The 24,524-nt window shown below is 46.9% G+C and overlaps 1 protein-coding gene across 2 annotated transcripts in view; it reads left to right on the top strand.

The window, feature by feature from the left end:
* The first annotated feature begins 286 nt into the window (after nucleotides 1–286).
* Nucleotides 287–24,524, top strand: part of SREBF2 (sterol regulatory element binding transcription factor 2) — a 76,548-nt gene continuing 52,310 nt past the window's right edge. For both annotated transcript variants that reach the window (XM_039463322.2, XM_039463321.2), the window contains exon 1: nucleotides 287–698. In XM_039463322.2, coding sequence (XP_039319256.2) covers nucleotides 302–698 — 397 coding nt within the window. In that variant the 5' untranslated portion in view covers nucleotides 287–301. The remainder of the gene's footprint in view (nucleotides 699–24,524) is intronic.

Raw genomic sequence — 24,524 nt, 5'->3', positions numbered from 1 at the left:
AGGTTTGACTCCGTCGTCTTCCTCCAACCGTAAGGGCCGGGGCAGGCAGCTGGGAAGATGACGTAATGTGCTTCCAGCCAAGGCCGGAGGCGGCGGCGGTCGCAGGTGGAGGGTGGTCTATTAACCCTTCACTCCCAGGCCGGTGGACGGAATACCGTGTGGAGCAGATCCAACGGAAAACGCAGCGGCTCCTTTAAACAAGGAGGAGCAGGTTAAGATGAAGACCAAGCGGCTACTCACCACATTCGCTCCCAGGTTGCGGGGGGAGGGACCTCGCTATGCAAATCTGAGCTGCTGATCGATGACGCGCCATCACCCCACGCGCCGCCTCGCGCGCCCATTGGCTGAGATGAGCCTGGTCCCATTGACAACAAACAAGGGGGCGCGCGGCCTGGGGGCGTGGCCGCAGGGGGCGCGGGCTGGGGCGGGGGAATCCCGCCCCGCCCTTTTCGTGCGGCGCCAGGGCGCAACGCAAACATGGCGGCTGCTGGCATCCGCCGGTGAGGCGATACCGGGCGGGGGTTGTCGGGTGTCATGGGCGGTGGCGACGGCACCGCCCCCGCGTCTCCCTGAGCGGGACGGCAGGGGGGCATCTGTGCTGAGCCGGGCGATGGACGAGAGCGGCGAGCTGGGCGGTCTGGAGACCATGGAGACCCTCACGGAGCTGGGCGACGAGCTGACCCTGGGGGACATCGACGGTGAGTGGTGGGTGGATGGGAGTACAGGGGCCGCGCGGGGAGGAAGGGGTTACGGTGGCGCGCCCGGGTGCGCGTGCGCCCACTCCTCGGCAGCCCAGGCTTGCGCGGGAAGAAACCCGCGCGCACAATCCCCCCGGCGGCCCCCAAGCCTTCCGGGGCTGCGAGCGTGAGCCCCTCCCAGCTGCGCTGCTCTGGGAGGCCGTAGGATCTGGGGCGCCGTGGGGCCGAAAGCGGCTCGAAGGTCTTGGGTTCTGGAGCGCGGGGCCAGGGACATCGCGGGGGCGTCTCAGGGAGCGGCCTAAGGAGAGCGCGCGGCCGCCGCCTCCCTTGCGCGCCCACACGCGCTCTCCGGGGTCCGCTCTCCCGCGGCCGCATGTCGCACCTGTCACTACCTGCCCTGCTGCGGGGGCGGCCTTGGGATTCCCGGGGTCCAGCCCCGGGTCTGCGCACCCCGCATCCCTGGTCTTCCCGGGATTGACCGACTACCGGGTCGCCGGGTGCTCCGCGAAACTTTGGGCAGCGGCCACAGAAGGAAGTTGCTGATGAAGAGAGCGGTGGCAGCGGAGTGTGGATGCATCTATCCGGGATGGAGACCCGGGCGCTCCTGCTGTCACGCTGCAAAGGGAATTGAGCAGAAGGAATTTTGAGTTGTGGCCCTTCGGGTACGGGCTGGGGATCGGGTGGCCTTTGTTTCCGTGCCTTAACAGCGGAGTGGAAGAGCTGGTAGGAGCCCAGGGATCCTCTCTTTAAAATACTCATTTTGCGACCACGGGAACCACGATTTGGAAAGGGTCAGCGGCTTGCTCAAGGTCACCCAGCTGGTTAGAGCCCAGTTCTTCGATTTCCTGGGCCAGTATTGATTTTTTTTTGTACCCCTTCGTTCAGAGAGTCCAGTTGACTAGGCTAATAATCTCATTAGTTTGAAAGTATGTTCTCGTCTCCAAAATACTTTGTATTATTTCACTACTTCTTCACAACAATCTTGTGAGATATTCTGATTACCCCTATTGTAATACGGTAATGAAAGAAGCTGAGGCCAGGAGATGCTGACTTATCTAAGGCCACGCACCTTAGAGAGCTTTAGGCAGAAACGCAGATGCATGGTACTTTTCAGTTTACAGAATGCTTTCATGTCTAGGATCTCATTACAGCCTTGCAGGCATGTATGATGGCTGCATCCCCCTTGTGCAGATGAAGAAACAGAAGCAGCAGAAGATTCTCTTCAAGGGAAGAGATAAATGCCCCAGCTAATTGAAAAGGATCTGTTTGCCGTTTCCCCATTTTGCTTTTTGTAATATTTCTCCCCTTGGTTTGTCCTTGTTTTCCATTTTAGTCTTGTGGGCAGTGTGGTAAGACCCTTAATTGAAGCCCCACTTGTAACCACAGACCCTTTACTGAGTGCTCCTAAATTCAGAGATGGGTTAACAAATGGGAGTTGGGGGTTGGGCAGCTAACATGTTTGGAGAACTTCTGTGCCAGCCAGTGTTAAACACTTATACACGTTAATGTTCTTAATCCTCATAACCGTCAGGTAGCGAGAACTGTTATACTAGTCATCACCCTCTCACAGATCCTGAAAGTGAGGCCCAGGGCAGTTCATTAATTTACTGAAGATTACACAGCCAGTAGAAAGTACTGTATGTCTATAACTGTCTACCAGCAAGGGCACAGAAAGGAATTCATGTGCATTTTGCATTCCTGTTCCATGATCAATTCCTATTTTTTTTTTTTTTTTTTTTTTTCTGAGACGGAGTTTCACTCTTGTTACCCAGGCTGGAGTGCAATGCCGCGATCTCGGCTCACCGCAACCTCCGCCTCCTGGGTTCAGGCAATTCTCCCGCCTCAGCCTCCTAAGTAGCTGGGATTACAGGCACGCGCCACCATGCCCAGCTAATTTTTTGTATTTTTAGTAGAGACGGGGTTTCACCGTGTTGACCAGGATGGTCATGATCTCTTGACCTCGTGATCCACCCGCCTCGGCCTCCCGAAGTGCTGGGATTACAGGCGTGAGCCACCGAGCCGGGCCAATTCCTATTTGTTTATTTATCTAATTTTCAAATTTTAATTTTTGTATATTTAGTTACTTTTTGAGACAGGGCCTTATTCTGTCACCCAGGCTGGAGTGCAGTGGCACAATCACAGCTCACTGCAGCCTTGACCTTCTGGGCTCGAGCAGCCCTCCCATCTCAGCCTCCCAAGTAGCTGGAACCACAGATGCGTGCTACCACGCCCAGCAAATCTTCTGAATTTTTGTAGAGATGAGGTCTCACTATGTTGCCAGGCTAGCATAGGTCACAAAACTTTTGGGCTCAAATGATCCTCCTGCCTCGGCCTCCCAAAGTGCTAGGATTACAGGTGTGAGCCACCTAATTTTTTTGAGAGACAGGATCTGGCTGTTGCCCGGATGGAGTGCAGTGGCATAATCATAGCTCACTGCAGCCTTGAACTCTTGGGTTTAAGCAATCCTCCCAGCTCAGCTTCCCAAGTAGCTAGGACTAAGGCATGTGTCACCACACCCAGCTAATATATATCTATTTTTTGGAGAGCCGGTGTCACTATGTTGTCCAGGTTAGTCTTGAACTCCTGGGCACATACAGTCCTCCTGTCTGGGCCTCCCAAAGTCCTGGGATTACTGGCATGAGCCATCACACCCAACCCTGTCTTAATTTGTAATGTGTTTAAATTACCTAGTGGTTAATACTGTCTTTATCCCTGTAGATTTCTGAATAAAATGGAAACTACCACACTCTGGAAACTACCAGAGTGGTTCAGTGGCTTCACAGGTCCCTTAGGTTTAATCCCAGTGGAAGAAGATTCCACTTCTCTGCCCTTCCAGAAGATCTGGTTTATAACAGCACATGAGGCTTTTTCTCAAAATACAGTTATATACTGCACAAGGTGTGGCTATTTTGTCACAAGAGACCTAGGGACCAGTTTTGGGAAAAGTGGTTCCGTGTCTTCAGTTGATTAACAAAAGTATTCAAGTGCTGGCTGTGGTTTCTGAGCTGTAAGGAATCATGAAAGATAGCATAGAATTTTATGGCCTCATGGAGCTTGAGATGAGAAACTATAGTGCTAGCATGGAACAGCTTACAATTGCACAGGGCAACAAGTGAAAGTCAGCAGTGAGGGTAGCTTGGTAAAGGCTCGCTTACCGGGAAGACCACACCAAAGAGGTAGCTCTCGACCTGGGCCTTGGAGGACAAAAAGGGTTGGGCAGGCTGAAGATCAGTGGTCTGAAGATAATATTATCCCTTGATTCTTACCCCTTTGTTCCCCTTACTGACTGTTAGCTCCATGAGGGCAGGGAACTTCGTTTTATTCCCACTGAATTCTTTGTGCCTAGAAAGAGTGCCTGGCACAGGGAGTGTGCCCATTAAATATCTGTGGAATGCCTGAGTGATCCAGTGGTCTTGGGCTGGGAAGGATACTAATTGTCTTGGACATGGTTTAGAATTGGATTAGATCAAGGATAGCCAGACTGGATGCTTCTAGGAGCCAGTCAGGTGAGGAAGAGGAGAGGCAGAGGGAGTACATTTACTTCCTTTGTATGTGTATGGTGGGGATAAGGGGTAGATGCAACCTAGAGAGCCTCCAGGAGGAGCATGCATGCAAGGATCCATTCTACAATGTCTGCTGAGTTCCAGTCCCTTGGGAGCCTTCCAAGGATATGGGCTCAGGGAGGCCATATTCATTCACTTATTCAACAGAGTTCTTGAGTGGCTTCTAAGTACTCCTGTGATGGACAAAAGATATCTTGAGTGAGACAGACAATGTGCCTTCTCACTCAGGAAGCTTATGTTCTTGATGGAGGAAATACAAGTTGAGTAAAATAAGTATATCCCAAGCCCCCCAGCCTCCTGTAATAGAATAACTCTACCATTTCATTTTGTGGTATATATCTCTATCTTGAGAAAGGGCCTCATGCACTATTACGCACCAGGTCTTCGGGAAGGGCAGCGAGGTGGGATCCTCTTCCATTGGGATCAGGAAAGGCATAGTCATGGAGGTGATCTTTTTGCTGGGTCCAAATAGATGGGTGGCAGGAGCAGCCTAACAAGTACGTGGGAGGAGTTAGAACAAGCTACCTTTAGAAATAAAAGGTTACTACTAGAGATTTCTTAGAATATAGTGTTTGTGAGGAAACAGTAGAAGATGAGGTCTGAGAGGTGAGGTGGAGCTAAATTATATTCTAAATGCAAGGCGTTTTATGGAATATAGGGAGGGAGTTGTTGAAGATTTTCAAGTAGGGGTGAAACATTAATCATGGGTTTTAAGAAAATTGAACTGTGGGCCCGGTGTGGTGCTCATGCTTGCAATCTCAGCACTTTAGGAGGCTGAGGAGGGTGAATCACCTGAGGCCAGGAGTTTGAGACCAGCCTAGCCAACATGGTGAAACCGCGTGTCTACTAAAAATGCAAAAATTAGCTGGGCATGGTGGTGCATGTCTGTAGTCCCAGCAACTTGGGGAAGCTGAGGTGGGAGAATCGCTTGAACCTGGGAGGTGGAAGTTGCAGTGAGCCCAGATTGTGCCACTGTACTCCAGCCTAGGTGACAGGGTGAGACTCAGTTTAAAAAAATAAAAAAGAAAAGAAAATTGAGGCTGGGCGCGGTGGCTCAAGCCTGTAATCCCAGCACTTTGGGAGGCCGAGGTGGGTGGATCACGAGGTCGAGAGATCGAGACCATCCTGGTCAACATGGTGAAACCCCGTCTCTACTAAAAATAGAAAAAAACTAGCTGGGCGTGGTGGTGCGTGCCTGTAATCCCAGCTACTCAGGAGGCTGAGGCAGGAGAATTGCCTGAACCCAGGAGGCGGAGGTTGCGGTGAGCCGAGATCGCGCCATTGCACTCCAGCCTGGGCAACAAGAGCGAAACTCCGTCTCAAAAAAAAAAAAAAAAGAAAAGAAAAGAAAATTGAACTGTGGTGATAAGGAAGATTGGAGGGAGGGAGGCCATTTAGGAAACTGTAGCCATCCAGGTATGAGGTGATGAAGGGTGACAAATTTGAATGGGAGGTAGCCCTCATTCAAGTGCCTTTCCGTGGCACTGACTTGGGCCTCTGCTTGCTTCTTCCTGCAGACACCCAGTTTCACCTTTGGCAGAGTACCTTATAGTACCTGGCACTGAATAGGTGCTCTGTAAAGGTGTGTCTAGTGAGGGAAGGAAAGCACCTCAGGTTTGGTCTGGGTGTTCACACCATTAGGAAAGTTGGAGTGGCCAACTGGATGAGCTAGGAGTGAGTGTTGGGGATGTGACAAAACATGTCCTCAGTGAAGGCTTGGCCCTGAAAGCAGAGCAGAGGTAGAATTCTGAGATCCCATTACTGTGAGCCTGGACCACTGGGAGAGTTTAGAAGTCAGCAGGAAGAGCTGGTTTGGGGAAATTTGTCTTAATTGGGCTGAAATTGGGGTGCATGGGGGTCGCCCAGTGGGAGATGCGCCAGAGATACTTAGGAGAAGGTAAAACTGGGATGGAGACTGAAGAGTGGACACTGTTGAGACAAGAGGAGAGAACTGGGAGATCTGAGGTTAGAAAGTGTTACCTTTTCGAGGAGTAGTCTGTAGATGATGGAGACAGTGCAGCAGAGGACAGCAAGGATGACAAGGCCATGAACGGAGTCATGGAACTTGGTATTAGGAGGCCAACCTTTGCCAGAACAGTCAGATAAGGGAATCCAAGGCTGAAAGGAAGCAGAGGTGAGTGGGAGATGGGCAAGGGGAGGCAAGTAGTTCTCTTCGGAGAAAGTTGAGTAATTTTTTCAATGAGCTGATCTGTCTTTATGAGTTTGCCTGTTCGGGACATCTCATAAATGGACTCAGACAGGTAGCTAATATTGCTTAGGCTCATCATGTTGCAGTGTAGCTTTCCATTGCCTGGACACACCGCATTCTGTTCACTCCTTAGTTGATGGACGTTTGGGCCATTCCCACTCTTGGGCTACATTATGAATGAGTCTGCTACAAACTTTTGTGGTCAAGTTTCTGTGTGGACACGTATGTTCATTTCTCTTGGATAGGTCTTCTACATTTTTTTGTAGTTTGTATTTTCCAAGGCCTTTTAATAAATCGTCCCACTTACTCACATGCTTAGTTTCTATGTTCTTGTAACTAATTCATCCCTAAATCTTATGACAGAAACTTTCTCTTTTTTTTTTGAGATGGAGTCTTGCTCTGTCGCCAGGCTGGAGTGCAGTGCATGATCTCAGCCCACTGCAACCTCCATCTCTTGGGTTGAAGCAATTGCCCTGCCTCAGCCTCCCGAATAGCTGGAACCACAGGCATGTTACCATGCCTGGCTAATATTTTTGTATTTTAGTAGAGACAGGTTTTCACCACATCGTGCAGGATGGTCTCGATCTCCTGACCTCGTGATCCACTTGCCTTGGCCTCCCAACGTGCTGGGATTACAGACATGAGCCACTGTACTTGGCTGGCAGACACTTTCTTTTCTTTTCTTTTTTTTTTTTTTGAGACGGAGTTTTGCTCTTGTTAACCAGGCTGGAGTGCAATGGCGCGATCTCGGCTCACCGCAACCTCCATCTCCTGGGTTCAGGCAATTCTCCTGCCCCAGCCTCCTGAGTAGCTGGGATTACAGGCACGCGCCACCATGCCCAGCTAATTTTTTGTATTTTTAGTAGAGACGGGGTTTCACCATGTTGAACAGGATGGTCTCGATCTCTTGACCTTGTGATCCACCTGCCTCGGCCTCCCAAAGTGCTGGGATTACAGGCTTGAGCCACCGCGCCCGGCCGGCAGACCCTTTCAATGTGGTGGTCAGTACCTTTCTTTCCTGCCACATCTGATGGCTATTGTTTAGGTCTGCTCTCTCCTCACTTATCTTGGGACAACCCCTAACCATCATCTTTAGGGGCAGTGTTGGATTGAAAGAGCTGCTGTTGTCCACAGTTTATTTATTTCCCACCCATTTTAGCTCCTGGTCTCATCCAGTTACATTTCCTGGGATATGTTTTAGGGGGTTGCTCAGATCAGGACACTACAGTCCCCTTGGGTTTTTCCTCCTTCCTCTGTCTATTTGTCAAGGCCTCGCCCTTGACAAACATTCCCTGCATTCACACCCAGGCCTTTGGCCTAATGTTCTTGAATGCTGCTTGCCTCTCATTGAACAGGCTTTTATGTAGTTCTCATGTTCAGCTCATATCTTGGCATTTTAAAAAATACATATTTTTGCTTCTTTCTCAACTACATCATTTCTCTCCTCAAATATGTAATTAAAAAAGGAAATTCTCGGCAGTTTTATTCAGTTAGAACTTTCTGAATATCAAATTGTCCATATCCTTCTGGATTCTTGTCTGAACTTTGCTTATGTGCACACGTGTCACAGTGTTTTCACGTGTGGGCTGCTACATATTGAAGTAGTTGAGGTGTAATAGCCACGTAATCTAATGTAATCCATCTGAATAGGCAAATGCTTGCATACCTGTGTAATTGTTGAACTTTTTAATCATTTGCAATTTTTGCTTAATATGAGCACTGTTGTTCTCAATATTTATGAACATGTCACTTGGGAGTTTGTTCATGGGCGTGTGTCTTCCAAAGAGGAGTCTTCAAGTTGGGGTGGGTTACACATTGCCAAATGTAGCCCTTTCATTTTAAAAACATTTCCAGTGCTACAAATTACTATGATGATTGGGAATTGTAACTTGGAAAATATTTTTATTTTTTGAAAAGATAGTACATTCATATGAATAAAAATAAAATATATAAAGAGGTACTGTGAAAAGTCTTGCTCCCAGCCCTACCCACTATCTGCCTAGTCCCACCACTCCCTCATAAGTAATTACATGTTTAGTTTCTTTTACCTACTTCAAAATGTATGTGTTATTCCCAAACAAGCTAATAACAAATATGGATTTTAATTTTTGCTTCCTTTTCATTTTCACTGGAAAAGGCAGCATGCTATAAGCCCTGTTCTCTGCCTTGCCTTTTCTTTTCCACTTACCAATGTATCTTATAGATCTTCCCAGACTTTTTCACTGCTGCGTGGTTTTCCATTTTACCATGCACTATAATGTATTCATCCAGCCTTTTTTTTTTTTTTCTTTTTGAGACGGAATTTTGCTCTTATTACCCAGGCTGGAGTACAATGGCTCGATCTCTGCCCACCGCAACCTCCGCCTCCCGGGTTCAGGCAATTCTCCTGCCTCAGCCTCCTGAGTAGCTAGGATTACAGGCACGTGCCACCATGTCCAGCTAATTTTTTGTATTTTTAGTCGAGATGGGGTTTCACCATGTTGACCAGGATGGTCTCGATCTCTTGAGCTCGTGGTCTACCCGCCCCGGCCTCCCAAAGTGCTGGGATTACAGGCTTGAGCCACCGCGCCCGGCCATCCAGTCTTTTTTTGGTGGACATCTAAAGGTACTTTCAGTCTTTTGCTATTAAAAATAATGCTGCAGTGAATAGCTTTGTAAATTCATCCTTTCACACATGTGCAAGGGTCGGTGCAGGAGCAATGATCAGAAGTGGGATTGCTGGATTAGAGGGAGGGTGGTGCTGTCTCCAACTAGTTGCTGCAACAATCCACTTAGGTGAAAGATAAGAGGGAGGGGCGGGAACTAACATTTGCTGCTGGCTCTGTGTGCATTTGTAGTTTTGTTAGATCTTGCCAAACTGCTGTCCTTAGTGTATGAACCAATTTACACTCCCACCAGTGTGTGGGAAAGGGCCTGTCTCCCCACACCTTCCAGGCACAGTTGAATTGGGACTCTTTATCCCCTTTATTCTGCCTGTCTCTTTGCCATACTTTTGCCATTTTAGAGCTCATACTACCCCTATCCCCAGCATGACACACATACAGACTTCCCATCTAGGCCTTTTGTCTTCTCACTCAATTTTTCTGTGCTCAAGACCACAGAACAGTCAGTGGATAAAAACCAACTTTTTTTTTTTTTTTTTTTTTTTTTTCTGAAACAAGGTCTCACTCTGTTGCTCAGTCTTGAGTGCAGTGACACGATCTCAGCTCACTGCAGCCTCCGCCTCCTGGATTCAAGGGATTCTCCTGCCTAAGCCTCCTGAATGGCTGGGATTACAGGTGTGCACCACCATGCCTGGCTAATATTTGTATTTTTAGTAGAGATGGGGTTTCACCATGTTGATCAGGATGGTATTGAACTCCTGACCTCGTGATCCTCCCACCTCTGCCTCCCAAAGTGCTGGGATTACAGGCGTGAGCCACCGCGCCTGGCCTTAAGACCAACTTTCTAAGTGATCCCTTCCAGTGCCTCAGATGTCCTCTTTGCATGTTCAGGCCCCTGTTGGTTGGGCTTTTCTTACACTTCTGTTGCTCTGGGTTTCATGGAGTGATCCTTCATCTGGTTTGCCTGTTCTCCTTGCTTTTAAAATTGTTCTTTTTTTTTTTTTTTTTTTTTGAGACAGAGTTTCGCTCTTGTTACCCAGGCTGGAGTGCAATGGCGCGATCTCGGCTCACCGCAACCTCCGCCTCCTGGGTTCGGGCAATTCTCCTGCCTCAGCCTCCTGAGTAGCTGGGATTACAGGCACGCGCCACCACGCCCAGCTAGTTTTTTGTATTTTTAGTAGAGACGGGGTTTCACCATGTTGACCAGGATGGTCTCGATCTCTGATCTCTCGACCTCGTGATCCACCCACCTCGGCCTCCCAAAGTGCTGGGATTACAGGCTTGAGCACTGCGCTAAAATTGTTCTTTAAGATTTGTATGGGAGGGGCTGGGCACGTGGCTCAAGCCTGTAATCCCAGGACTTTGGGAGGCCGAGGTGGGTGGATCACGAGATCCAGAGATCAAGACCATCCTGGTCAACATGGTGAAACCCCGTCTCTACTAAAAATACAAAAAATTAGCTGGGCGTGGTGGCGCGTGCCTGTAATCCCAGCTACTCAAGAGGCTGAGGCAGGAGAATTGCCTGAACCCGGGAGGCGGAGGTTGCGTGCAGTGAGCCGAGATCGAGCCATTGTACTCCAGCCTGGGTAATAAGAGTGAAACTCCGTCTTAAAAAAAAAAAAAAAAAAAAAAAAAAGATTTGTACAGGAGGGGAGGCTGGGCACATTGGTTTACGCCTGTAATCCCAGCACTTTGGGAGGCTGAGGCGGGTGGATCACTTGAAGTCAGGAGTTCGAGACCAGCCTGACTAATATGGTAAAACCCCAACTCTACCAAAAATATAAAAATTATCTGGGCGGGGTGGCACATGCCTGTAATCTTTGCTACTCAAGAGGCTGAGGCATGCTTGAACCCTGGAGGTAGAGGTTGTGGCAAGCCGAGATTGCCCTACTGCATTCCAGCCTGGTCGACAGAATGATACTGTTTTTTTAAAAAAAAAAGAAGTTCCACTTCAGGCCTTGTTAAAAATTAAAAAAAAAAAAAAGGAAAAAAAAAGAAGAAGAAAATGTGTACAGCAGCTCCTTCAGTCCTCTGCTTTGGGGGACTCGGAAAATGGTTTCTTGTTTTATGCTGTTTTACTGGAACTGTCTTCTTGTCTGAGATCTCTTTCATGTAGTTTCAGAGAGGGTAGTCCTTGCTGCCCCAAAATTTCAGTGCATCCTCATGTAAAAATTATTTGGGGCTTTCCATCACTATAAATAGAGGTGTTCTGGACGTTGCTTCCTTTCACTGTAGTTCTCTTAAGACCATTTTTCACCAAAAATCTGCAGATACTTTAGAAAATGCCCTTTTGTTATAAATAGCCTCATTTCTCACAATACTTTGATTTGAGGTTTTTTTTGTTTTGTTTTGTTTTGTTTTGTTTGAGACAGTCTAGCTCTGCCCCCAGTCTGGAGTGCAGTGATGTGATCACGGCTTATCACAGCCTTGACCTCCCAGGCTCCAGTCATCTTCCTGCCTTAACCTCCCAAGTAGCTGGGACTGCAGACACGTGCCACCAAGCCTGGCTAATTTTTTTTTTGGTATTTTTTGTAGACGTGGGATCTTGCTGTCTCACACAGTCTAGTCTTGGACTCCTGGGCTCAAGTGATTCTCCCACCTTGACCTCCCAAAGTGCTGGGATTACAGGCATGAGCCACTGCATGTAGCCCCTTGATTTGAATTTTTAAAAAATCAGTCTTGCCAGGCCTGGTGGCTCACGCCTGTAATCCCAGCACTTTGGGAGGCCAAGGCGGGTGGATCACGAGGTCAAGAGATCGAGACCATCCTGGTCAACATGGTGAAACCCCGTCTCTACTAAAAATACAAAAAATCAGCTGGGCATGGTGGCGCACGCCTGTAATCCCAGCTACTCAGGAGGCTGAGGCAGGAGAATTGCCTGAACCCAGGAGGCGGAGGTTGCGGTGAGCCGAGATTGCGGCATTGTACTCCAGCCTGGGTAACAAGAGCGAAACTCCGTCTCCAAAAAAAAAAAAAAAAAAAAAAAAAAAATCAGTAGTTTTTCTCAGTTAATTGGGTGGACTTTCTGTTTATTTCTTCGGAGCTTGACCTCAGCTTGTGATAATTGTTTTCTATTGTGTTTAATTCTTCCTGTATGCACATACAGTCAAGCACCACTTAGCAATATTTTGGTTAATGGTGGACCACATATATGACGAGAGTCCCATAAGATTATAATGGAGTGGTCAGGCGCAGTGGCTCATGCCTGTAATCCCAGCAGTTTGAGAAGCCGAGACAGGTGGATCACCTCAGGTCAGGAGTTCGATACCAGCCTGGCCAATGTCTCGAAACCCCATCTCTACTAAAAATACAAAAATTAGCTGGGTGTGGTGGCGGGCCCCTGTAATCCCAGCTACTTTGAAGGCTGAGGCCAGAGAATCGCTTGAACCTGGGAGGTAGAGGTTGCAGTGAGCCAAGGTCACACCTCTGCACTCCAGCCTGGGTGACAAGAGCAAAACTCTGTCTCAAAAATAAAAAAATAAAAAATAAAAGATTATAATTGTGCAAACATCACAGGGTGTGCTCACATAACCTACATTCTATTGCCATACCATCTAAGTGTATGTGAGTATACTCAGTGATGTTTGCACAATGATGCAGTTGACTAATGACACATTTTTCAGAATGAATCCTGTTAAGTGACACATGACTGTATTAGATAATGAATAGAAACAAAACTATTTCATCTTGATCCCACGTAGAGGTGCATTGATGTTCTCTAAGGGAACATGACTCATTCTGTTCTTTATTAGTTACTGACTGTTACTCTGGTCACTTCTACTTTTGATCATTTACCAGGTTTTGAAATCACTGTGTAGGCAGCAGCCACTATGTGCGCAGTACTGCATCTGGTCAGACCTGCACTTCAGACCTTTATGTAGGCCTGTTTTGTACTGGGCTCCAGGTACAGTATTGGCAAATAAACAAGGTCCCTGTTCTCACAGAATGTGTATGACCCTGGGTGCCAAGCACTGTTCTATGCCTTAATCTACATTGTCTCATAATGCATTTTTGCTTTTAATCTTTTGTTAAATTCTGTGGTATACTACAGGTGAAGAAACAAAGACCTGGATCACATAGCTTGTCAGAGATGGAATGAATAGTGGCCTAAATACAAACGTGAGCAACTCCAAAACCCATGTATTTTCCCTCTACCCTATGCCCTGTCTGATGTAAGTAGGCTTCTAAGTTGCAAATACCAGGTGGTGTGGTGTGCTAGTCACTCCACATGTGTCTATCAAGAAGTATCTGGCTAGGCACAGTCGTTCACACCTGTAATCCTAGCACTTTGGGAGGCAAAGGAAGGAGGATCCCTTGAGCCCAGGAGTTTGAGACCAGCCTGGGCAATGTACCTGGACAGCATAGTGAGACTCCATTTCTATAAAACAAAATACAAAAATTATCTAGGCTTGGTGGCAATGGCCTGTAGACCCAACTACTACTTGGGAGGCTGAGGTGGGAGAATCACTTGAGCCTAGAAGGCTGAAGATGCAATGAGTCAAGATCACACCACTGCACTTCAGCCTTGGCAACAGAGTGAGAGACTCTGTCTAAAAATACATATATATACATATATGTACATACATATAACATATGTATTATATATTATACAAACATATATAATAGATGTGTTTATGTGTATAAATGTGTATATATATTTATATATATATATATATATATATTTATATATATATATATATATATATATTTTTTTTTTTTTTTTAATTAAAAAAATGTCTGTTCTATGCAGACTTCCCCTCGGTCCCAGGGTACTTTTCTGAGCCTCAATTTCCTCTGTAAGGTGGGGGTTGGGCCTCTACATCCTAGGTGCTGCAAAAACTAAGTGAGCTAAGGTACAGGAAAGGAAGCGGGCAGGAGCTAACCTCTTTTGGCTCTATTTTAAAACGAATGAGGAACTGAATGAACTAACTTCAGCTTGCAAGTTGATGTAGTCTGGGGCCTTTTTTAAGAATATGTTTTGAAATGTTTATTTTTTCCTTTCGAAATGGCTTTTGTAGGTGTGGTGGGTGGGACACAGAAGAGCAGTCACAGAGTGTGGTGCAAGTGACCACAAATCTCAAGGATTAAACTTTGTTGACTTGGTGGAATTTTTTAGAGCAGCAGAATCCCAGAGCCTGCGCCTTAAGATAAGTTTCCCTGGGGAACTTTTGTTTCTAAATTAATGCTAAACCACTGAAGGGCTTGCAAACTGAAAATTTCTGCATATCTCAGGCCTTCAGAATTGCTAATGAATATGTGTCTAGATGTGCCTTGTAAGCTTGCTCCTCCTTCTGGCCCTGTGGAACAGGTCTGTTGGGTTCAGGATCTGGTTTGAAACAGTGATGAAAGAAGATGCTGAACCAGACGTGAAACTGCCTTGCTAACCTGGTGTCTGCCAAGCTTAAGCCCTCTCCATCCCATAGCTGTGAAAGGAAATCATGCTTCTTCCCAAGAGCTAACATTCCTGTGAGGCCTTATGCTTTACCCAATACCCAAGTCCTGATACATTTGTCTTCCTAACAAGTTCTATAAGATTGAGGCTTGATTCCCACCTCCCCACCACCCCCAAGACAGAGTCTTACTCTGCTGCCCAAGATGGGGGTACAGTGGCTCAATCTTGGCTCACTGCCAACTTCTGCCTCCAGAGTTCAAGCAATTCTCCTATCTCAGCTTCCTGAGTAGCTGGCATTACAGGCGTGCGCTGCCATGCCCAGCTAATTTTTATATTTTCAGTAGAAACAGGGTTTCACCATGTTGGCCAGGCTGGTCTCGAACTCCTGACCAACATGGTGATCCACTCGCCTTGGCCTTCCAAAGTGCTGGGATTACAGGTGTGAGCCACCATGCCTGGCCGAGGCTTGATTTTTATGCCCATTTTCCATGGACATAGATGATTTGCCAACACTTCCTATGCTGATAAAGTGGAGGAACTTGGATCTTCTGATGTGAGATTCCGTATCTTCACTGTCCTGTGAAAATGAGGTGGAAGATGCCCTGGTCCAGGAAGCTTGTCTGTCTAGGAACCCCTTCTGTGGTCAAAAGTTGTTTTTAGCCGGGCGCGGTGGCTCAAGCCTGTAATCCCAGCACTTTGGGAGGCCGAGGCGGGTGGATCACAAGGTTGAGAGATCGAGACCAACCTGGTCAACATGGTGAAACCCCGTCTCTACTAAAAATACAAAAAATTAGCTGGACATGGTGGCGCGTACCTGTAATCCCAGCTACTCAGGAGGCTGAGGCAGGAGAATTGCCTGAGCCCAGGAGGCGGAGGTTGCGGTGAGCCGATATCGCACCATTGCACTCCAGCCTGGGTAACAAGAGCGAAACTCCGTCTAAAAAAAAAAAAAAAAAAAAAAAAAAGTTGTTTTTAAAAAATCCTTGCTGCATTTCAACATGAATGCATATCCACTGTATTCACAGCACAGTGCTAGAAAGTGTTAGAGATCAATGAAATGGCCTCTGCTTTCAGGGAGCTAACACGTAAACATCCAGTCATAATACATGGGAAAATACAACAGAGGCCATAACAGAGGAACACCTCTAAATTTTTGGAGCACTGAGGAAAGGAATTAGAAAGATCTTCACAAGACTTTGGCATTTGGGCTGAGTTGTGAAGGGTGAGTAAATAGGATTTTAGAAGGTAAAGGAAGAGGCAAGGTGTTGATTTAAGATGGAATTAGACAAAGTTGGGAATGATTTGGCATACTCTAGGAATATCTGTGTTGGAGCACTGTTACCGGACAGAGGTTCTTTTTTTTTTTTTTTTTTTTTTTTGGAGACGGAGTTTTGCTCTTGTTACCCAGGCTGGAGTGCAATGGTGCGATCTCGGCCCACCACAACCTCCGCCTCCTGGGTTCAGGCAATTCTCCTGCCTCAGCCTCCTGAGTAGCTGGGATTTCAGGCACGCACCACCATGCCCAGCTAATTTTTTGTATTTTTAGTAGCGATGGGTTTTCACCATGTTGACCAGGATGGTCTCGATCTCTTGACCTCATGATCCACCCGCCTCAGCCTCCCAAAGTGCTGGGATTACAGGCTTGAGCCACCGCGCCCGGCCCCAGACAGAGGTTCTTAAACTTGAATGTATCTATGAACTCCCGGGGTATACTCCCAAAGATCTGAATCTGGAAGGTCTGGTATGTCATCCAACAGGAGCACCTAACTAGTGGAGGGGCAGGATCAGAGAAGTCTTCTCAGTGATAGATAAGCTGAGGTCTAAAAGGGGTGGAAGGAGAGAGCAGCTGTGTTCCAGGCTGAGTGAACAGCCATTTTAAAGGGTTTGACCAGTGCTGGTGCTGGGGTGTCTGGGTTTTCCGCAGACCACATTCTTGATAACTGTGTTGTTTCTCATCTTCCTCAAACAGGGTTTTGGTCAGGCCCCTCCTTGCTTCAGTATGTTGTTTATCAGTCAGGATTCTTGGTGATAAGCAGCAGAAACTGCTTCTATCTAGCTTGAACAGAAAAGGATTTGTTAGAAGGGTGGTACATGGAGTGACTAGAAAAGCTGGAGAGCCAATTTGGAAAATGGGCCAGGACCTGGGAGGCTCCTGCTTAGTACTCCTCCACTTTGATGTGTATTGTCGCTGCTTTCCTGGGTCATTCCTTCAAGGGTCGCACTCCTGGTGGGAGCATGCATTAATCGTTCTTCTTTCTCTGAGCTTGGGGCATTCACTGTACTCATTCATGACTGAAGCACTTACTGAGCACCTGCCCAGTGCTAGGCTCTGTTTGGTGATATCCATATGATAATAGAACCAAAGCATCTGCATTGTGTTGTGGTTAAGAGCTGACTGGCGGGAAGCCTTCCCTCACATGAGGACTGCCCAATGGGGATTCTCCAAAGAAAGATCAGGGTGCTAATGGGAGGGTCGGGTCTGATAATGGACAAATGGAGCAAAAGTGGCAAATGCCCACCATGGATTCTGTGCCTCTCCTTGCCTCTGAAATAAAGGCCGTTTCTGCAGCCAAATGTCTATGGTAGCATTAAGTAAGGGCTTTCACAATTCAGCTACAGGCAGCTCCATGTCTCCATTTTGCCCCATCTTTCTCTACTTCAGCAGCTTGCAGGACATTTCCTGATGCTATGGTTTTGCTCAGACTATTTCCTTTGCCTGGAATACCCTTCTCTCTCTCTAATATATAAAAGCTTTTCATCCTTTAAGCTCGGCTTTCACTGCCTGCCAGGATGGATCAGTCCTTTCTCTACTCTCTGACAGCTCTTTCTTTGTGAGGCACTTGTCTGTTCTTGCCTTTGTCACAGTTTATGGAGTTGGGTAGGTTTCTGTGTCTTCTCTGTGAGCATGGGAGGTCAGAAGAAAACCAATACTTCTCAGTCCTTCCTCCATGCTGAGTTCCACACAAGGCCCATAGGATCGATCCTCCAGCTCCCAGCCCAGAGTACATAGCATGTGCAAATTTGAGTGGATGTTTGTATTTGTAGCATTATTTGGTAACCTGCTTTGCAAGTATTCTTTTTCTTATTTTAGGGAGATTTGGGGGCATGGTAATGAATGGAAGGGTAAGATGGTGGGATGTTGGGGTCTTTCATTTTTGCCCGAATGGTTTAAGGCAGGCATCCCCAAACTACGGCCCGCGGGCCGCATGTGGCCCCCTGAGGCCATTTATCTGGCCCCCCTCCGCACTTCAGGAAGGGGCATCTCCTTCATTGGTGGTCAGTGAGAGGAGCACAGTATGTGGCGGCCCTCCAACGGTCTGAGGGACAGTGAACTGGCCCCCTGTGTAAAAAGTTTGGGGACACCTTGGTTAAGGGCTGAAAAAGACTTGCTTTGTAGACTGCCCCCAGGAGGAGGACTGTTCAGCTGAAGTGGCTTGTGCCTGATTTTGCTGACCGTGGGTCACCTGTTGCGAAATGGGAGGGCCTCCTTTTTCAGAACAGCAGGTCATGCAGGATCAGTTCCTTGGTGTCTCACTCTGCATCTTGCTCAATTTGTAGTCTCCAGTGTCAAGAGAGTGAAAGGAAACAGTATGATGCTAGGGCAACAGCAGGTGAAGGGCTGGGAAATACGGGAAAGACCTGGGATGACACATCCTTCTCTTTCTGAGCTGGGCATTCACTCTAGTCATTCGTGAATGAAGCACTTACTGAGCACCTGCCCAGTGCTAGGCTCTGTTTGGTGATAGCCATATGATAATAGAACCAAAGTATCTGCATTGTGTGGTAGCTAAGAGCTTGACTTTAAATCCCAGCTCCACCATCTGCTGACTGGGTGACATTAGACAAGTTACTGAGCCTCTGTGTGCCTCATTTTCCTTACCTGTAAAGTGGAGATTGATAAGGCATCTACCTCAAAGTGTCATTGAAATTAAATGAAATTTATATAAAGTGTTCAATATGATTGCTGACGTATAGTAAGAGCTCAGTGAATGTTAATTTCTATGCTATTTTTTATTATTATTACTAATTCGCTCAGAGTTTTTCTTCTTGATTGTTGTTCTCAGAGTCTAGTCTTGACCTGGTTTTAAGAGCAGGCCTTTAAAAATGGAGCAAGAGACCGCCCTTCAAACATGGGATGACAAGAATCTGATGTCTCTATTTTAGCATTATGCAAGGATTGGAGTCCCTGGCGGCATCAGAGGGTGGGGCCATTGCATGGGTGGGGACTCTGGTCGATTGCAGCATTGTGGAGCCTAACCACTGGGAGGCGGGGCAACCCCGATGGAGGAAGCATCTCCCTGTGGTGGTTGGGGCAACTTCTGGAGCAGGGTGCCTGCGAAAAGAGCACAGGGTTTAGGAGGGAGTAAGGCTCCTATCTCTGTCTGCTACTCGCTCCCTCACCTGCCTGAGATGTGTGCAGATCACCCTTTCTTTCTTTATTATTGTTATTTTTTCCTCTCCTGACTTTCATCTGAAACCCTTTCTACAGGCCCTGGGAGATGACTTGTTTCCTAGCGTTGGTCGCTTTCTGGGCCATATTTATAACTGAAACTCTTACTTAACTAGTTTTCAGAAAATTCTCAGCGTCTTCATCGGTTGATCGTTATCTCACTTTTTATTCCAGCTATTTTGATATTCTCAGAATGATTTTCTTTCTAATTTTTGAAGACAGAGTTTTGCTCTTTTTGCCTAGGCTGGAGTGCAATGGCATAGTCTTGGCTCACTGCAACCTCCACTTCCTGGGTCCAAGTCATTCTTCTGCTTCAGCTTCCCGAGTAGCTGAGATTACAGGCATGCACCACCATGCCTAGCTAATTTTTGTATTTTTAGTAGAGACAGGGTTTCACCATGTTGGCCAGGCTGGTCTTGAATACCTGACCTCAGGTGATCCACCTGCTTTGGCCTCCCAAAGTGCTGGGATTACAGGCATAAGCCACTGTACCCAGCCAATGATTCTTAATTAGTTCATGATATGGGGTTCTAGACAGGACAGCAGCCTCTCTGCCTACTCAACTGCATAGAAACCAGAATGAGCAACTGCTGGGCTGGAGGAGCTCTCCTTCGTAGAGCATTGTTGGACTACTTGCTATGGGTTCTCCTTCATTTTCCTAAGGAGAATGGCCAAGTTCACTACCATGAGTTGTAGGGCCCTTTGTGCTTTGGCCCCTAACAACCTGCCCATTATGGTGCCCTGCCCATCACCTGTTCTCTTCAACAGCCTATCATGCCGCTCCATGCCTTTCTGCTTTGGCTCATGAGGTTCCCTAGCCTAGACTGTATTTTGCATCCTGATCAGCCTTCAATCCAGCTCATTCAGGGAACTGTTGACCTGCTGGAGTCCGTGATTTTGTCATGTTCCCTGTGTCCTCTTTGGTGTCTTACAGGTACACATCTCTGCTGTGACAGTCTCCACAAACCATTTGTGATTCTTTCACAAACTCTTTGAGGTCAAGGACTAATGTATTATCTCTGTGCCTGGTACACAGTAGATGCTTAACCCATTGAATTCCTTCTGTATTTACATACTTACCTCCGTAAATGTGAAAAGCTTTGCAGAAATTACATAGATTTGTTCAAATTTTCCAGGCTAGTCTAACTTTTAAAAATATCTTATTCTAGGCTGGGCGCGGTTGGCTCAAGCCTGTAATCCCAGCACTTTGGGAGGCCAAGGCGGGTGGATCACGAGGTCAAGAGATCGAGACCAACCTGGTCAACATGGTGAAACCCCGTCTCTACTAAAAATACAAAAAAATAGCTGGGCATGGTGGCGCCTACCTGTAATCCCAGCTACTCGGGAGGCTGAGGCAGGAGAATTGCCTGAACCCAGGAGGCGGAGGTTGCGGTGAGCCGAGATCGTGCCATTGCACTCCAGCCTGGGTAACAAGAGCGAAACTCCGTCTCAAAAAAAAAAAAAAAATCTTATTCTGGCTGGGTGCGGTGGCTCACACCTGTAATCCCAGTACTTTGGGGAGGCTGAGGCGGGCAGCTCATGAGGTGAGGAGATCAAGACCATCTTGGCCAACATGGTGAAACCCCATCTCTACGAAAATACAAAAACTTACCTGGGTGTGATGGTGCACGCCTGTAGTCCCAGCTGCTCAAGAGGCTGGGGCAGGGGAATCGCTAGAACCCGGGAGGCAGGGGATGCCATAAGCTGAGATAGTACCATTGCACTACAGCCTTTGCGATAGAGCAAGACTCTGTCACCAAAAAAAAATGTGTGTGTGTATGTGTGTATACACACATATATATGTATGTATGTATGTATGTATATTATTCCATTGTGAAGTGAAACATCCCCATCGTTTCTAGTTTCTGGTTCAGAAAGCATGATCATCATTTTTATAGGTTGCATGACAGTTGCTGTTGAGAGCATTTCAGTGAGTCTGTTCCAGTTTTTTGGTTGTTGTTATGGGTTGGTTTTGTGTGTGTGTGGTTGGTTTTTTTTTTTTTTTTTTTTTTTGAGACGAGTTTCACACTTGTCACCCAGGCTGGAGTGCAATGGTGAGATCTTGACTCACTGCAACCTCTGCCTCCCGGGTGCAAGCGATTCTCCTGCCTCAGCCTCCCAAGTAGCTGGGATTACAGGTGCCCAGTACACCGGCTAATTTTTGTATTTTTAGTAGAGATGGGGTTTCACCATGTTGGCCAGGCTGATCTCGAACTCCTGACCTCAGGTGATTCACCTACCTCTGCCTCCCGAAGTGCTGAGATTACAGGAGTGAACCATGGTGCCTGGACTGGTTTTTGTTTTTTTAATACTAGTATGCTTGGTGCTTGAAGTGGTATACGGAATGGAAGATTTTCTTCATGTCCTCATAGAACACAAGACATGAGAAAAACATATTTAAATTTTATATTTATTTAGAATCTGGGGTGATGGCTCATACCTATAATCCCAATACTTTGGGAGGCTAGGCAGGCAGATCACTGTAGGCTGGGAGTTTAAGACCACCCTGGCCAACATGGTGAAATCCTGTCTTTACTAAAAATACAAAAATTATCCGGGTTTGGTGCATACCTGTAATCCCAGCTAGTCAGGAGGCTGAGGCATAAGAGTTGCTTGAACCCAGGAGGAGGAGGTGGAGGCAGAGGCTGCAGTGAGCCAAGTTCATGCCACTGCACTCCAGCCTGAGTGACAGTAAGACTTCATCTGAAAAAAAGAAAAACCATAAAATTTATTTAGAGACTGGTTCTCGCTTTGTTGCCTAGGCCGACCTTGAACTCCTAGGTTCAAGCGATCCTCCCACCTTATCCTCCCTTGTAGCTGGACCAACAGGCATGTACAGCATTTTTAAAAAATCACTTACTACCCAGCAATCCCATTACTGGGTATATATCCAAAGGATTATAAATCATTCTACTACAAGGACACGTGCACACGAATGTTCATTGCAGCACTGTTTACAATAGCAAAGACCTGGAACCAACCCAAATGCCCAACGATGATAGACTGGATAGGGAAAATGTGGTACATATACACCATGGAATATTACGCAGCCATCAAAAAGGATGAGTTCACGTCCTTTGTAGGGACATGGATGAACCTGGAAACCATCATTGTCAGCAAACTGACACAAGAGCAGAAAATCAAACACCGTATATTTTCGCTCATAGGCGGGTGCTGAACAATGAGAACACAAGGACACAGGGAGGGGAGCACTACACACTGGGGTCCGTTGGGGGGAAATGGGGGAGGGGCGGGGGGTGGGGAAGTGGGAAGAGATAGCATGGGGAGAAATGACAGATACAGGTGAGGGGACGGAAGGCAGCAAACCACACTGCCATGTGTGTACCTATGCAACAATCTTGCATGTTCATCACATGTACCCCGAAACCTAAAATGCAATAAAATAAAATTAAAAAAAAAAAAAATCACTTACTATATGTAATATACCAAAGTAAAATTTTTTAAAAGTTAAAAACATACTCATATTAAAATGTCATGAGCACATATCAGAGATTTATTAACATTGTTAATGAGGATAACAGGATGACACATGGATCAAAGGAGATTGCAAGAAACATATTTACATAGTAGAAAAAAGAATGCAGGAATAAGATTGCGAATTTAAATGCAAAACTAGGGCCAGGTGCAGTGGCTCGCACCTGTAATCCCAGCACTTTGGGAGACTGAGGCAGGTGGGTCACTTGAAGTCAGGAATTCAAGACCAGCCTAGCCAATATGGTGAAACTTCGTCTCTACTAAAAATACAAAAATTAGCTGGATGTGGTGGCGTGTGCCTGTAGTCCCAGCTATTTGGAAGGCTGAGGCAGGAAATTTAAACCTGGGAGGCCGGTCACAGTGGCTCACATTTGTAATCCCAGCACTTTGGGAGGCCGAGGCAGGCGGATCACCTTGAGGTCAGGAGTTCGAGACTATCCTGACCAGCACGGAGAAACCTCGTCTCTACTAAAAATACAAAAAATTGGCCAGGAGCGGTGGCTCACGCCTGTAATCCCCAGCACTTTGGGAGGCCAAGGTATGTGGATCACGACGTCAGAAGTTTGAGACTAGCCTGGCCAACATGGTGAAACCCGGTCTCTACTAAAAAATTACAAATATTAGTCAGGCATAGTTGTGGGTACCTATAATCCCAGTTACTTAGGAGGCTGAGGCAGGAGAATCACTTAAACCTGGGAGGCAGAAGTTGCAGTGAGCCAAGATCCTGCCACTGCACTCCAGCCTGAGTGACAGAGGGAGACTCTGTCTCAAGAAAACAAAAACAAAACAAAATACAAAAAATTAGCCAGGCATGGTGGCCCATGCCTGTAATCCCAGCTACTTGGGAGGCAGAGGCAGGAGAATGGCTTGAACTTGGGAGGCAGAGGTTGCCGTGAGCTGAGATCTCGCCGTTGCACTCGTGCCTGGGCAACAAGAGGGAATTTCTGCTTCAAAAAAAAAAGAAAAAGGCCGGGCACGGTGGCTCACGCCTGTAATCCCAGCACTTTGGGAGGCCGAGGCGGGTGGATCACGAGGTCAAGAGATCGAGACCATCCTGGTCAACATGGTGAAACCCCATCTCTGCTAAAAATACAAAAAAAATTAGCTGGGCATGGTGGCACGTGCCTGTAATCCCAGCTACTCAGGAGGCTGAGGCAGGAGAATTGCCTGAACCCAGGAGGCGGAGGTTGCGGTGAGCCGAGATCGCGCCATTGCACTCCAGCCTGGGTAACGAGCAAAACTCCGTCTCAAAAAAAAAAAAAGAAAAGAAAAGAGGAGGCGTGACACTTATATTCAAAGAAAGATTGCCCCACCCCACCCCTCAAAGACATGTACAGAAAAGGGAGTGAGTACTTTTCCAGGGCAGATGAACTAAGGTGGACAGGAAGTGAAAACCCTTAGAGCAGAAGGGCATAATTCATAGGAAGATTGGAAGCTTGTGTTTAAGAATTTGATTTGATTTAAAGGGCTGTTGGATGAACAAGATACCCAAAGATGATTGTCGTTGGGTAGGAGGTTGAAATTATTTCTTGCATTTTAGGGCTTCTCAATTGAAGGATGTGGTTGAAAGAGCCCAGTTCCTCAAGACCAGGCTGGGCGACAGAGCAAGACTCTGTCTCAAAAAAATAAAAGGAAAGTGGAGCTGCAGATCCCTCTCCTGTTCAGACTGTGAGAGCTGGCTCAGGTCCCCTGCTGTAGTGGCCCAGAAAGGCCTGGACTTGCTTTTTCCTGCAGAGCTGACTCCCTCCGGGGCTACCATGAAAGGCTGGAGAGAGCCCTAGACAGAGAAGCCAGAAGACCATTTTAGAATTCCTTTGGGTTTCTTTCCTTCATGATTCCCTTTCTTCTCATTCTGAATTGTTTTATTTTATTATGTAGTATTTGGTATATGCAAAGGAATATATGACACCTTTGTGTATGTTATGAAACACAAGCATTTGAGGATCGCCACCCCTCCACCCAATTTTCCTTTGTGGTTTCTTTGCCAGTAAAAGAGTTCACTCATCCGTTTCTTAAAATATAGGATGCTTGAGTCACCAGTTTGCCAGCCTGTGTGTCATTCAACACCTCCTCCAGACTCTTCCCAGGAAGGTGACCCAGAATCCCCTTGAAAT

Source organism: Saimiri boliviensis, chromosome 21 (genome assembly GCF_048565385.1).
Source record: "Saimiri boliviensis isolate mSaiBol1 chromosome 21, mSaiBol1.pri, whole genome shotgun sequence".
Classification (NCBI taxonomy): Eukaryota; Metazoa; Chordata; class Mammalia; order Primates; family Cebidae; genus Saimiri; species Saimiri boliviensis.
This window is presented reverse-complemented; position numbering and strand designations above follow the sequence as displayed.